The following is a 15,157-nucleotide window of genomic DNA, read 5'->3' on the forward strand; positions in this document are numbered from 1 at the left end:
TGGCTCAATCGGTTAAGAGTCCGACTTCAGGTCACGATCTCGCTGTTCGTGGGTTTGAACCCCGCGTCGGGCTCTGGGCTGACAGCTCGGAGCCTGGAGCCTGCTTTGAGTTCAGTGTCTCCCTCTCTCTGCCCCTCCTGCTTGTGTTTCTCTGTCTCTCAAAAATAAATAAACATAAAAAAATTTTTTTTAAATGTCTGTTATTTTGAGAGAGAGAGAGAGAGAGAGAGAGAGAGAGAGAGAGAGTGTGAGTGCACAGGAGCAGAGGAGGGGCAGAGAGAGAGAGAGAGAGAGAGAGAGAGAGAATCCCGAGCAGGCTCCTTGCTCATCTCAGAGCCCGACTCAGGGCTCCTCCCGGAGGTCCTTCTGACAAGCGTGAGATCACGACCTGAGCAGAAATCGAGAGTCGACGCTTAACCGGCTGAGCCACCCAGGTGCCCCGACAGTGGATACGTCTTCAAGAACAGGCCAAGCGGAGGCTTAGGTCTGATCCGCACGATTGGTGCCGCGCTCCCGTCCTTAAGGACGAGGTTGCCTTGCTGTTTCTGCCACCCGCGAGCGGGCCCGTGGTTCTCACGGGCCGATGAATCCCCCGCCTGGGGACCCGCAGCTAATTCGAATTGGGTTTGGGCCACCAGAGCCCAGACTAATGTGACGACAGGCCATTCTGTGAAGTGGGAGGATGGTGTGTCTTAGGTGAGTGCCCTTAGCTCCCTCCCTTCCTGCTCTTTTCCTGGACTCCAGAGTTCCAACGGGCCTTTGCATCTGTCCCCTGACCTCCTCAATACTGGGGGGCCGGGGGGGGGCACGCAGTGCCACGCAGGTGGCTTGCTGTCGGTTGTCAAGAGGGCTGGGAGAGCTCCAACCAATCTGCTGTTCTTCCTCTGGGCTGGACGGTGTCTTCTCACGCAGGCGTCTCAGGCGTGTGGCTGCAGGCCCCAGCATTTCCCACGCCTGAGGCAGGAGTTTAGCTTGTGGGTGTCTGGGGGAGGGAGTGTGGGTGAGGTGCTGAGGTTTGCAAGAACAAGTAGAGTTCCTGAAGCCAGCTCTGCCACTGACTGGCTCCGTGACCCTGAGCAAGACAGCCAGCGTCTCTGAGCCTCAGTTTCCTCCTCTGGAGAATGGGCGTATGAGAGCGGAGCAGCTCCACCAGCGGCTGCCACGAGGATTATATAGGAAAATGCTTGACTGGCCCCTCAAGGGGTGCCGGGCTTATAGAAAGAGCTCATGTGGGGCCCCTGGGTGGCTCGGTCGCTTAAGCGTCCGACTCCGGCTCAGGTCATGATCTCACGGTCCGTGAGTTCGAGCCCCACGTCGGGCTCTGTGCTGACAGCTCGGAGCCTGGTGCCTGCTTCGGATTCTGTGTCTCCCTCTCTCTCTGCCCCTTCCCTGTTCATGCTCTGTCTCTCTCTGTCTCAAAAATAAATAAACGTTAAAAAAAATTAAAACAAAATTTAAAAAAAACAAAAAAAAGAAAGAGCTCATGAATGTCACAAATGTAGTCCCTTACATCAGCACCCGGATCGGCTCTCCCGTATTTATTTATTTATTTATTTATTTATTCATTCATTTGAGAGAGAGAGAGTACGTGAGCAGAGGAGAGGGGCAGTGCAGAGCCCGAAATGGGGCTCAATCCCACGACCCTGGGATCATGACCTGAGTCGAAGTCAACAATCGGATGCTCAACCAACTGAGCCGCCCAGGCGCCCCCTCAGCTCTCCTTTCAAAGCCTTTTTTGAATACCTGGTCTGAAGTGCACACCAACTCAGAAATCGGCGGTACAACCATGGTGAGGCTGCTGAGACCCAGAGAGGTTTGGTGACTTCTCTGACGTCACACAGCTGGGACGCTGCAGAGTTTGAACTTAATCTCACTCTGGCATCGCTCCGGGTGTTGGACAATGGTTGTATCATGAATGGAATCTGGGGAGGTTGGAGGTCTCCGGGCTGAGAAAAATCAGAATGGTATCAGACTTATCTGGGAGACAGGAGGATCGTGATTCTGTTGAGCCACGTGGCATTGCACCTACGTGGCCATTTTGACCTAAAAGAGGTGCATTTCCTATGACAACGTAGTTGTTTAGATACCCGTGCGCCCCAGCGAGTGGCTCAGGGGGGCATCACTAGATTTGTACGGGGTGGGGCAGACCGGCCACAGGACCAGCACGTTCCCGCGAGCCCAGGGCGCTGGCTCCCTCAGGCTGGGGGTCTGGCAGGACTTTCCGACTGCTGTAGCCCTCCAGTGAGGCTCAGCATGGCAAGAAAGAGCCACATGGCCCTTCGTGAAAAGGGCTGCTCCCGGCAAGGCCACAGCTGTGGTATAGGAGTTGTGGTTTCCCTGAGAACACTGCATGGAGGGCTGTGGGGCAGGCATAAGGCAAGATGGAAAGTGTCCCCTGTCACAGCTTAGCTGAGGGAGGGCAGGTAAGGCTCGTGGGCTTGATGACCTACTTCCTTTGCCATGACCAAGGAACCACTGTGATGACTTTCCAGAGCCGTTCACAACTTGGCCACATGATTAGGTAGAAGAGGACACAGGTTAAGTGTCTTGCGGGGGGCGTGGGGGGGGTGCTGGCAGTCCGGGACTAGTCTGAGCAGGTGACACAGACCAAGACCCAGACGCCCATGTGGGGAGCAGAGCAGGTAGAAGTCCCACCTGCTTCTAGGAGTAATGTTTTCTCCAGGAGCAGAGAAGAACGAGGGCCGAAGCGCGTGTTCCCAGTCCGGCCCCGCTGAAAAAGTTGCCAGGAAAGATTGGCCATAGATGTTTGCAGGAAAGAGCTCCGACTGGTAGGAGCCCAAGCCTGGCTCAGGTGGGAGGGCGGGATGAGGGAAAGGAACCAAGTATTCTCCCTCTGCAGCTGGAGATGCGGCTGCTCAGTGCCCCTGTGTGAGTGGAAGGTTCTGGAAGCAACAGGGAGGCAGCCTCGAGGTTGAGGGGCAGCAGGGGTAGGGGCTGTCGTGGGGGGCGCTGCGAGCACCAGTGGGGCAGGGGGAGCCCAGTGGGAGCTGGGGGCTGGGGGCTGGAATCTGAGCCCTTGCGATGCCCCCTCGGGGACTCCCAGATAAGACTGAAAGCCTAGAGCTTTTCCAGAGTGACCAGGGCAAACATTTCGCCCCGGCCCAGCACCGCTCCCAGACAGTGGGAAGGCCTGATAGAGAGTAAACAGTGGACACCAAAGGTCGCTGTGACCCACATTCCACACACTGCCGGGGGATGGAAGGGGAGACTCAGGTGAAGGATGAAGGATGTCACACACAAGCTTGGGCCGGATCATTCTTTAATGTCTGTCGTCTGGGGAGGGGGCTGAATTCAGAAAGCCAGGTATTGTGTCGGTGGGGTTCACCACCTTTCCCATGAAGAGGATGTTCTTGGTGTTTCTGTCGTAGAGGATGATCACAAAGGGCCTGTTGAACTGGATAGTTGGGGGCATCGACATGGGGATGGCTTCTATAAATGTGGCCCCAGCGGCTTCTGTCCCTTTCTCGTCGATGGTCAGCACGGCCTTATGCAGTGCCTACAGGGCGAGAGCACGGCGGCCTGTCCTGAGTGGGGATGGGCTGCCGTCCCCAACCCAGCCCTGGGAGCGAGGCCCAAGGAGGGGGGTGTTGCCCAGGGAGGGGCTTATGTGGGCCTTTCTCCACCTGGCCTGTCCTTCCCCATCCATGGCCTCCCTCCCTGATATGTCAAGCACCCTGGGGCCCAGGACTCTGACGGGGACCTTCGTTGCATCTGGTCCACACCAGGCACTCAGTTCCCAGCCAGCCTTCGAGCTGCGGTTGTGGCTTTAGTCACCTTTAATTTTCTGAATAATTGGCATCTTTAGGCAAAATCCCTCATTCACCTAGACTCAGTGATTGGCCAATGGCTCCCAGTGTCACAGACGCAGGGGCAAAAGTCCTCTGAAATCCCTGAGCTCCAGCCTGTCTTTGTAACTATGGGTCCATCGAGGCCCAAAGAAGGGAAGGCCCTGGCCAAAAATGACCCAGAGTGTCAGTGCCACAAGTGCGGAGGAGGTCCCTAAAGTGCCAGGAGCACGTGAGGCCACCTCCTCCATTGTCACCTGCCCACATTCCAGTCTCCGTGGATCCAGGGCACTCGTCAGGAACCTCAGTCTGCAGAGGTGTTTGTGTCCCTTTGTCCCCCACACGCACCAGTGGCCAATGGCCACCAGGGACGCACTCACCTTGGACAGCTTCAGGGGACCTTGCTCAGTGATCCCTGAGAGGTCCGCCTCGTTGCTGAAGACCTTGGTGATGCCCATTTTTCTCAGGACGGTTTGCAGATCGTAGGTTCCAGAAATGGACAGTTTGGGCAAATGTAAATTGGCAGACCTGTGACGACGATTCGGAAACAAAGGTGTTTCACAGCATTGAGCGTTTCATTTCTGGTTGTTTCTCCCTGTCAGTGGCCCTCGCCCTGCCCCCACAGGAGCGCTGGAGGTGTGCACGGGTTATTCCATTTCTAGCTCCTCCACCCCCCCCCCCCCCCGGGGTCAGAGGATGTAGAATCACAGGGATGGGTTGTCCTGCAAAGTGTCAGATGCCCCCTCCTGCCTCCTCCGAGCAGCCCTCCAGGAAGTCCCCTGGGGAGTGCTTAGCGCACTGCCCTGCAGGGTCAGGTGTCCCCCAGACCGGGACCTCCCCAGAGCCCGAATCCCAGGGGAACGTGGGGTGAGTGTGGAGGGACATCTGCTCGGTGAGTCATGCGTGAGCCCACGGGCCGAATGCCCCGCTCTGCTTTTCCGTGGGGCCAGCGTGTGGCCCCGAGCAGGGTCTGCCAGAGCGAGCTGACTGGCACTGAGGCTCCGCTCGACCCGATCCGGATTCGGCACCGCCTTGTTCTTCTTTCAGCCTCTGGCGCAGGCAGCCCAGGAGTGGGGGGTGGGGGTGGGGGGGGGGAGGTATTAAAACTGCTATTTTAATTGTATCCTTATGCTCTTTTGTGAGTTTATATTCACTTAAGCACGGATATGCTTATTATGTATTCTTCTGGGTGTCAGTTTCATGTATGAATTGTACTTGATTATTTATATACGTTCCCATTGCTACATTTATACGTGCGTGTATCTTGTCATCGTGTGGAGGGTAAAATAGGTCACGAGGGCTTGGGCGTTTTATGCACTAATTTGGGGTGCACGCTCATGCGTTACCTCACTACGGGGACCCAATCAGTCCACACCGGTCTGGTGACAGAGGAGCCCAAACCTTGCTCCAAGGTGCGCCCAAGGGTCCCTCCCCGGGGCCTCTGCCTTCCCGGCCGACCCCAGGCAGGCTGTCCCCGTCCGGCCCCGGGTGTTGTATGCTCTGACTCCACATCTGCTGCCCCCCTCGCCAGAAGCCCACCTCTCCCTTCGTGGTCCTCCCAGGGCGCGTGCTGGCACCGGGAAGGGACGGTGTCCCCGGTGGGGAAGCGAGTCCCCAAGGACGGGACTCTGGCCTCCTCACCGCGGACACCGTCCTGTCACGGAGCCCGGCCGGTGCGGTCTGAACGATGCCAGCCTGGGTCTGGGACACCAGGTCCTGCCCCGCTGTGGGGCGCACGGGGCGTGGGGCCGCCCTCCCTCCCTGGGACCCGGCCGGACGCGGCGGCTCCCGGGTTGTTCTCTGGTTTGGGAATCACCTGGAATGTCTCTTTTCCAGGGCCTTGGCCAGGATGTCCCTGTTCAGCATTTCCTCCAGCTGCTGCATTTTGCCCTGGTCGGGCAGGACGAAGAAGGCGGTGGCGTTGCCCACGTAGTCCATGAGCAGCGACCAGCTGGAGAGCATGTCGCAGTAGTGGACGTCGAACATGCCTAGGCGGCTCATCATGGGCACCCTGACCGTGGTGTCCTCGTCCACGTGGAAGTCCTCCTCTGTGGTATGCTGGGGCTCGAAGGGCTTCTCCCATTTGCCTGGAGGGAAGGGAAGGTGGGCTTCAGCCAGCAGTGGGGGAAGGTTTGGACAATAGGGTGGGATAAAAAAGCCCCGAGTCTCCTTGGTGAGACAACTTCTCTCCGAGCCTCAGTGTCACCACCTGTAAAATGGGGCTGCCATGAACAGTCTACTGAAAGGACGTTAGAGAGAAGAATGCAAGCCTGGAGGAGGATCCAGAAGGTCTATGTTATCGAGGCTAAGGCCTGCCAGTCTGGATATGCAAAGCAAGCATTTTTACTTGTATTTCTTGCTCACGTATTTGAGGGTGGCTTGGGAGATGCTAAATGAAAATTACTGACATCAGTCATACTCGGCACGTCCCTGTGGGAGTCTCCCTGCCCCTTGTTAACGGGCAGCTCTTATCATTCAGGAAATCGCTCTCACCCCTACCCCAAGTCTTTCCCTGGACCGCTGGGCAGAATGGCGATGCCTGGGTAGCTCCCCTCCACTGCACCGAGAGAGCAGCACTGTCCGGGCAAGGCCCAGAGGGAGGGCGCCCCGGGAACTCCTGTGCCCAACTTCCCCATTGCACAGGGATGGAGACTGAGGCCGGAGAAGGGCCAGACCCACCAGAAGTCACACAGCAGAGCTGGGACCTAACATCTGCCTGCTCTGGCCCCGTGCTCTCCATCACACTCTTGCCTCCGGAGCGAGGAGCCCGCAGGGGGGAGGAGGCATCCCTGGCCTTGCTCTTACCTCCCTGCCCCAGGCCATTTCCACTGCCTTGGAGTGCCCTCTGGGGCCTGCAGGCACCCTCCACCGCCCCCCTCCACGTTGCCATCCCTCAGGGAGGAGGCCAGGCTGAGGTTCAAGTTCAGCTGAGCACCTGCTGCGCGAGCGTGCAGCCCCATGTTCTTTGTAACTTGTTCAGTCCTCACAGAAACCCGCCAACAAGGGCATGATTTTGTGTCCGTTACAGAGAAGAAACCAGAGCCTCAAAGAGGTTAGAGTCAAATAGCTTAGAGTCAAATAGCTAATAAGCGATAGAGGAAAGGTTTGCATCCTGGTGTTTCTGTCTCCAGAGCCATCCCTCCCTCCACTGCACTGGAGTTGTCAGAAGTGTGTTCCCAGAATGCCCCTTCCCTTCATACGCTCTGCTAAGCCTGCCTGTTTCACTGCCCTCCCTGCTGGGGATTGACAACGTACACTAGGACGTTAAAGGCTCTGAAAAGTCCTGCAGAGAAAAGGATGATTTGACTGTCCCACCCATCGTCCCCTGACCTTAGTTGAATAACATATGCAGAGGTGCACTGATTTAGTCACCCTGCCCTGCCACGGCAAGTTTAAGAACTGTGTGTTTGAGACTATTTTTGGACATTCTCGTGGGAGTCAGCTCAGGTGGCTGCTACAACCTTACCTTTAAAGAAAATGTAATTCACCAGAGCAAAAACTGTGTCTTTGTCAAGATCTTGGACCAAATCCACAATTTTTCCTTGGGTTCCCTTCTCTACGTAATCGTTGATCCGTTTCTTGGCCTCTTGGTTGTCTCCGAAGTTGATGGAGAAGGCTTCCGAGTGGTACAGGTTCTTGACGTCCTCCAGAAACTTGTTCAGAAGCTTCACGCTCTCGTTGATGAACAGGCCACTGCCGGTGGTCAGCTGCAGCTGGCTGTCTGGCCGGTTGAGGGTGTGGAGAAGCTGCTGGAAGCCCTCGTGGACTTCACCCTCTGCTCTCTCGGTGAGGTTGAAACCGAGGCCCTCCAGGATCTGGGTGTGAGTGTCACCCTTGCTCCCCAGAGACAGCATCGCGAAGGCCGTAGCGATGCTCACGGGGGAGAAGAAGATGTTGGTGCGGTTGGACTCATGGGCCACCTGGCGGTACATGCTGAAGGCGAAGTCAGCCAGGTTCGGGGCGATTTTGTGGCAGGCCGGCGCCTCGTGGTGCTCATGGTCGTGTTGGGATGCCACTGTCTCCTGGACAGCGTCTCCCTGGAGACCCTCAGCCAGGGAGCAGGGGACCAGGCAGCACAGACCCGCCAGCAGGAGGAGGCCCCACGTGATGGAGGATGGCATCGTCCTGCGAGACAGAGAGGGGGCACCACGCCCACATCAGGCCGCACGCTGAGTCCCTCGGCCACTGACTGACACCACGGGAAGCATCCAGAGCTTACCGAACCCCTACCGTGTGCCGGCCCAGTGCCGAGGACTTCCTTTCGCCCTCATCATGGAGGATGGAAAGGCTCTACGGGGCTCCCCACCTGCCAGGCCCCCTTGTAAGCCCCTTGCCGTCCCATCTCTGGCCCTCTTGTAATGGCCTGTGACCCAGGGCATACGACAATCGTCCATTTACAGAGGAGGAGACCAAAGGCCCAGAGAGGTTTAAGTCACCTGCCTGAGGCCGCAGGGCAGGGAAGTAGGAGGCCCGGAATCACAGACCCGGGCAGGCTGGGTCTTGGCAGTGGCACTAACACCCGCAATGGCCTGTGTGCCACGGTCCCTGCTCCACAAAAGGGGAAACTAAGGCAACAATGAGCACGGGAGATTTGTGCACACTTACCCGGGAAATGGGCCGGATCAGGCTCAGGTACGACTGGATGGGAACGGGAACCCTTCTGTGAACTCTTTTTATTTACTGGACACGAGGCTGCTGCCCAGAGGGGGCGAGATCTCGCCCAGTGACACACAGCCAGGTCACAAGGGGCCGGGGGGCCATCCCCACTCAGCACGCAGGGTGAGCCTCAGCCCCTAGCACTTTTGCCGGAGCTGAAGGACAGCCCCACAGGGGTCTGGGGCCTCGGCCACGTGAAGGGGGTCCAGTCCCTGCAGCCAGCTTACCCGCACATCCTCGCCACACCTCCGTCCCAAAGCTGGGGTCGGCGGTGACGTGGACGGTCGACATACTGATTTCCCCAGTAGATTAGGGGTTTGTGCGCGTATGTGGGGCAGGGGGGTAGGCGTTGAAAAAGCATTTCTTTTTCCGACGGACCTGAGTTCTAAGGTGGGCTTTGTCACTACCAGCTGGGTGACCAGGACAAGCCACTCAGTCTCTCTGGTTTTCCTGTTGCCTCCTATAGAGAGTGAGCTTGTTGGGAGAATCCGGTGAAGTAAGTCGGACACCAGACTGAACCCTGACGAGTTCTGGCGGCTGGCAGGGGCTGCCAACCAGAGGCCTTCAGAGGGCAGGCCGGGGACGAACATGGGTCCCCTGGCTCTGGGGACACAAGAGGAAGCAGCAAGGCTCATGGCTGAACCAGCTAGAGCAGGCTCTGCCTGGCGCTGGTCACAGTCCACATCACTCACAGCGACCCAGAGCCCGCCCTGCCCCTCTGAGCTCCCCCTGCCCCAGATGTGGCCCCACCACGGGCCACCAGCCTGCACCCCCTCAGCACAACCTTCTGTCTTCACGGGTGGGGAAACTGAGGCCCGAGCAGAGGAGGACGTGCCCACGGCCACATCAGGTAGCTGTTTCTCATGTAACGAAAACCATCAAGCACAAAAAGGCAGAGGAATCCTTAAAGTTGGAATTTGAAACCCGGAGGGGAAAAAGCTGGGAATAAGAAACGTTGGGTCTCGTGTAGCCTCCCCGACCTTTACGGGTGTCTTTTGGACAAAACAGCAAGACCCAGCACAACACTGGCTTCTCTCCACCACCCTTTCCCTGGCCTTCGTGGCTCTAAATAATCCAAACATGACCGACCACACACAGCTGTAGAAATCCAGGTCGGGGGACATCTGAAAGAGTTTCCCCTGCACCGACATTGGATTCTCCGTTAGCAGCCGTCTGGGTTTGGTGATGCGAAATGGAGTGAGGGGTGGGGCGAGGGGAGGTGGGGGGTGGGAGAGGCTCCCTCGGGGGAGGGAGCTGCTGGCTGGGGGGCTTGGCTGGGGAGGGGCCGCCGCCGATGTGGGCATAGCCGTCTCAGTGCGTGTAACATCGCCTACTCTGGTAAAAAGTCTGAGGCCCAGAGAGGGTCAGGGCCTTGCCAAGGCCACACAGCGAATCGGTGGCAGAGCTGGAACGAGCCTTGGTTTCCCTACCACTTGAACGGCAGATTGAGACAGCCGTGTCCTCGGGTCTCAGACTCTGTGGGCGTCAGAACCGGGCCCCGGGGGACGCTGACGTGGGGCTTGAGCCTCCTCTTGGCTTCCCTTTGCCTCTCAGTTGCTCCTTCCAACTCAGGGCCCCCAGCCTCCTTTCTCCACGCCCTTCTGTCAAAGGCGGCACCCGGCGCCCCCAGAGCCTGATGCTGGGGAAGATGGTGTCCTGGACGGGGAGGCACTCGGAGGTGTAGAGACCGAGCTTTAAACCTCAGGAATGAGGACGTCATGGCGACATCTCCGGCATCCAGGGCAGGTGGGAGCACTCTGCCAGGGAGGGGGCCCGTGAAGTGAGCCATTTCTTTGCCTAGTCAAATACTATTTCCACCCACAAGCATAAAATGCATGGTCCTGGGTGACCCAGTGGGGTCCAGGCAAGCCACTGGGGCATCAACCACCTGCTAAAACCTGGCCCTGAATAAGCGCAGGTGTGATTCAGCTCAACCACCTGTGGGCGATAGCCTTGGGCAGGTGACTTCACTCCGTAAAGCGGAGGGAAGATGCCTGTGTGTGGCAGATGTGAGGTGCAGACAAGGTGACGGGTGGGTGGGCACCTGCCAGGTGTGGACGCCCTCGTACCTACGCACAGGTAGGGTTCAAGTGGAAAAACTGGCAGGTCCCTTCCCGGCCGGTTGCCGTATTGCCCAGGACCAGAGAAGAGGGTCCGTGCTCAGCGATGAACGGCCTCTGAGTTTCGGAGAATTTTAAATTCAATTCTGTGCCCAAACCTGTGCCTCAGCGTCACCGTCACTGTCACCGTGTCCAGTAAATACCATCGTGTCCAGTTTCACTGTCTCTGTGTCATCTAATGTCCCTGACAAAGCTTACCCTACGAAGTGGGAATTACTATCAGCCCCGTTTTAGAAATGGAGAAACTGGGGTCACAGAGGTTACGTAACTTACTGAAAGCCATAGACCTGGTTGCTTATGAATCTGGGATTTCATCTTAACTAAGCATTTTGATTCCGGAACTTGGCCTTCCGTCCTTCTCTGTGTACAAAGCTGAAGCCAGACACCTTGAAACAGGAAATCGGTGGAGTGGTCTGGCTCAGGGAAGGGGGGGAAGCATCGCTTGGGGCTAAGCTCAGAGGCTATGAGGCCAGAAGGCTTGCGTTCAGTTCGATATCAGCTGTGTGACCTTGGGCAAGTTACGTAACCTCTCTGAATCTCCGTTTCCGGGAGATGACCAGCGTGCATTTCCTCACGGAGCGAAGGTGCAAATTAAATATGTGCAAAGTGCCAAGAAACGCTTCACACACTGTCAGCTGTCAGGGAGCCTCAGCCGTTACTGATATTGTTATGGACCTTTTGGAGCACCAAGTGGGAGTCTGGTGGCCTTGGCCATCGTTGTAGCCTCCGTCTCCAAAAACCGATGACAGAGACATTTTATCCTTCCCGTGCTCCGGAGATCAAGGCTGGAGGGGTGGGGTGAGGGGAAAGAGGACAAAAGGTGTCTACGGTTTGTCCAAGGGGACAGAGAGGTTGAGCAGTGGTCCAGGGTCACCCAGCATCAAAGAGGCCTCGAGGCCAGCCCAGGCTTCCCATTCCCCAGCTGGCACCCAAGACCCGAGACAATTATGTTGGCAGGGGGAGGAGGTTTGGGAACGTGAGCTCTGGAGTTAGGCGGCCTCAGTTTGAATCCTGGAGAGTGTGTAATTTGGGGCAAGTTCTAAACTTCTCTGTTCCTGACCTCCTTATCTGTAAAATGGGAATAGCCTCGGTAACCCCTGCAAAAGGCTGCTATGAGGTCTAAAGTCCTGACGGCATGTAAGGAGATCAGCAGCCCCCTGGCTACAGCAAGGGCTCAGGAGCACAGCTCCGAGCCCCGAGGACGGTGCCCTCCCAGGGTTTTGGATCTTGCACCACGAACGAGGGCGCCCAGAAGCCCACGGACAGGGAAGCCCAGCGTGGTTCTGATCTGGGCATATCCGCGGAGGATGGAGTGAACGGCTGGAACTCTGGGCTCCGGTCCCACCTGCCTCCCCCAAGGTCCCTATATGAATCCGGGCTTCCCACTGTCTCTCTCTGGGCCTTATCTTTCTCATCCTTAGAAGCAGGGAGAAGATACGCCCCCAGGCACAGGGAAGGCGGTGAGCCCTGCAGGAGGCAGCCCATGGGGAGGACACGAGCTCTGCCAACCTCCCTCCCGGGGTCCCACGTCCACACCACTCACAGAGGGCCAGTGTTCTCTCCAGTAGGACCTGGGGAGGCCCTGGGCAGGCTTGGGAGCAGAAAAGGAGCTCCAGGGCTGCCCTTGCTGTGACGACAGGGGGTCCGGCCCCGGCCTGTGCCACCCTCTCCGCATTCCCGGGGCCTGCCTGGCAGTGCAGGGGCCCCGAGGCCTCTCCGGAGGCTCCCCCAGTGGAAGGCATACTTACAGTTTACTGTCCCAGGCCGGGGCTGGTGACCGAGGCTGAGGAGACAGAGCCTAGTTGTGGTTCGTATTTAAGCAGTGGACCCAGAGGGATGACGGGGGAGGCTGCTGGTGAATATTAACTAAGGTCACCCCAGTTATCAGAGGAGCAAATAGGGACTAAGTCCATAGGCCAGTTCTGAGCTGCCCACTCGCACGGCCCCTGTGTGCTCTGTCTGGACGGCACGCAGCCCTCTGTTCCCGACACGAAAGGGAGTCATTGTGCCCAGCTCATAAACCACAGCGTCCTGCATCCACGGGGGTGGGGGTGGGGGTGGGGGTGGGGGCATGACTCAGGCACTCTTTGGGACAGCATCACTTTGGTGGCTTACCCTCCCCCTGGGGAGTTCTCAGTGGCTGCCCCACTGGTGACAAGGAGCCACCTTGAAATGCCTCCTGCTGGAGACGCACTGCTGCCTTGGGCGCGGGCGGGGAAGTTAAAAGCACATTTGGCGGACAGGGAAACTGAGGTCCAGAGCGGAGAGGTTGCTCGTCCATAGTCAGCCAGCTGGCCCCAGATGTGAAAACCCTCTCGATTTTCCTGAGGGGTAAACGGGCCATGACCAATGCTGACACAGCCACTCTGGGCTGGCACGGGCGGCCACAGGCACAGGCCAGGGGGCAGATGGCAAATCGATAAAGAAGGGCTGTGCTGCCTCAGGCAAGCTGCTCCACCTCTCTGAACCAGGAGGGGCTTTTGTCTGCATCATAGGGGTTTGGAAGTCCGGCTTCCGAGCGGGGGTGTCAGGGGACGTACGCGACCACTTCTGTAAAGTGCCTGGTGCACAGAGGGCTCTTCGGTTTGGCCCGCACAGCCCTCTGCTCAGCCCTGCTCTCCAGGCTTCTCCTGGCAGGAGGAGGCTTAGTTCTTGGCCAGCCTCAGCCTGTTACTGTTTCCACTGGGTGTGGCTCCCGGCAGAGGAATGTGGTTCACAAGCTGCTTGGATTTTCCTGGGCATGTGGCCCTGTTCTGGGGCTATTACAGCCCCCTGGAGCGCCACTGGGGGCGGAGATGGTGGGACAGGGTAGAGGCTTGGCAGGGCCTCACTTGACCGTGATCCCTTTAGAAACCTAAGGCAGACCTCACCCCCTCTCTGTGCACCCTGACGGTCCCTGGCGCAGGATAGGCGCTCTACGGGCATTTGTCGAAGGGGCAGATGAGTGGGTGAGTGCGTTTCTGTCCCTCCTCTCGTTCCCTGGTCCCAAGTGTGGGACTCTGCCAGGCGGACGACCTGTAGTTTCCTCTGGGACACGGGTTCAGGCCCGGGAACCCAGCTCTCCCATTCATTGACTGTGAGATTTCAGAGCAGCTGTTTAACCTCCCCGTGCCTCAGTTTCCCCACCTGTGAAACGAAGATCGCAACAGTACCCGCCTCGATGAGCCGCTGTGAGGATTCAATGCAGTAGTTCAAGGTTAGCTCAGAGCCCAACGTCGGGTGTGCACAGTAAGCCCTTGTGATGGGGGCCCTACCTCGTGCCGGTGGCTTTCCTTGGTGTCATTGTGGGGGAGGGAGGCATTCCAGGACTATCCCCCCAGGCTCTCCTGTCCAGTGCTCTCAGTGACCCTGTGAGGGGAGCACCTGCCACCCCCCATACAGAGCAGAACAAGCTCAGGGAGGGGAAGAAGCCCCACTCCCATCCTGCCCCCCTACTTCCATGATATGGCTTTGGGCTCCTTCCCCTCAGCTGGCTGGCTGGGCACCTCCCCGCTGGGGCTCTACACCACCCCCCCCATGGCTCGGAGAGCTGGGCTGTGATTGAGGTGAGGCCTGACCTCCATACCCCCTGAGCATCTCTTCCTCTCCCCGTGCCTCAGTTTCTCCATCTGTACAATGGCCTCCTTCCAACCCCAGCTGCCCACCCCCCACCTCTTGCAGTGAGTGGATGGACAACACCAAGTGTCCCCCCCGTCCATGCTCTTGCCAAGCTTGGTCCCCCCGGCCCGGTGGCCTCGGGGCTGGTGGGAGGGACCGCCCCATGCCCCCTCTACCTGTGATCCTTGTGCCGTGCTGGCCTCCACACCTCCTGTGACAGCCTGGCCTCTCTGCCTCCTCTGAGACTCCGTGTGCGCCCGGAGGAGTGCACGGTCTCTGCCAGCCTCGGAGGAAGGAGACTCTGGGTGTCCGAGGCAACAGGTCTGGGAGGGGCGGGGAACTGGGACAGGAAGCCGCCCAACACAAAGCTGTGGGTAGCCGGGCGGGTGCCAGTCAGCCCTTCCTGGCCCAGGCAGTCCTGCTTGTCACCCGCTCTTCTGGCTGTGTCCATAAGCCTCTGTCAGAGGGAGGGTGGCCCTGGGCTCAGAGGGTTAAAGGAGACAACAGGTGTCAGTCCCCCTCCTAGCCCACGGCCTGGCACCAGCATCTCGGTGGGTTTCCAGGGCCAGCCGTGGAGGGGAGGACGGAGCCACCCTACAAATGCCCAATGAGACCCCCACAGAAGCTGAGAAGAGTATGCATGTATGGCAGAGGTGTATGTCCCGGACTCTGGCTGGGTGCAGAAGGGATGCCAGACGTCCCAGCAGGGGCTGGGCCACGTGGGGGGCTCAGGGACCCTGTCCCGTTCGAATCAGGACTCCACGCTCAACTCTTCCTTACCTCCCCGTCCTCCTACTCTCCCATCCCCACCGTCCTAGGATTTTCTGCAGCCTCAGCGCGGGCAGGCAGGCTGGTGGCAGAGGGCTCCTGATCCAGGAAGAAGGGGTGGGATGATCCGGGGAAACTGAGCTGGGATAGAATCCTGGTTGGGAGGGGGCACCCAGTGACCTTTCTCGAGGACAGCGGTCCATGAACCAA

General features: G+C 58.3%; 1 protein-coding gene across 2 annotated transcripts; it reads right to left on the minus strand.

Moving 5' to 3' along the window:
- Positions 1 to 3,263: 3,263 nt before the first annotated feature.
- On the minus strand, positions 3,264 to 14,538 carry SERPINA1 (serpin family A member 1). 2 transcript variants are annotated; one of them, XM_053224892.1, is made up of 5 exons: positions 14,356 to 14,538; positions 7,273 to 7,931; positions 5,623 to 5,893; positions 4,187 to 4,334; positions 3,264 to 3,517 (listed from the first exon to the last, which is right to left on the minus strand). In XM_053224892.1, exons 2-5 carry the CDS (start codon positions 7,925 to 7,927, stop codon positions 3,281 to 3,283), a joined length of 1,311 nt encoding a protein of 436 aa, XP_053080867.1. In that variant the 5' UTR covers positions 7,928 to 7,931; positions 14,356 to 14,538; the 3' UTR covers positions 3,264 to 3,280. The 2 variants fall into 2 exon arrangements, with proteins under 2 accessions (XP_053080867.1, XP_014930457.2); XM_015074971.3 differs by lacking the exon at positions 14,356 to 14,538 and adding an exon at positions 12,331 to 12,453.
- Positions 14,539 to 15,157: the final 619 nt, after the last annotated feature.

The sequence above is a fragment of the Acinonyx jubatus genome, chromosome B3 (genome assembly GCF_027475565.1).
Source record: "Acinonyx jubatus isolate Ajub_Pintada_27869175 chromosome B3, VMU_Ajub_asm_v1.0, whole genome shotgun sequence".
Taxonomy (NCBI): Eukaryota; Metazoa; Chordata; class Mammalia; order Carnivora; family Felidae; genus Acinonyx; species Acinonyx jubatus.

Bases quoted from the DNA above. Each gene is read 5' to 3' on its own strand.
- SERPINA1 (XM_053224892.1), bottom strand. From the start codon at position 7,927: ATGCCATCCTCCATCACGTGGGGCCTCCTCCTGCTGGCGGGTCTGTGC. The intron at 5,894-7,272 runs GTAAGGTTGTAG...CCTTCCCTCCAG, and splicing joins GAATTACATTTTCTTTAAAG to GCAAATGGGAGAAGCCCTTC. The intron at 3,518-4,186 runs GTGAGTGCGTCC...CTCGCCCTGTAG, and splicing joins GTCCCCTGAAGCTGTCCAAG to GCACTGCATAAGGCCGTGCT.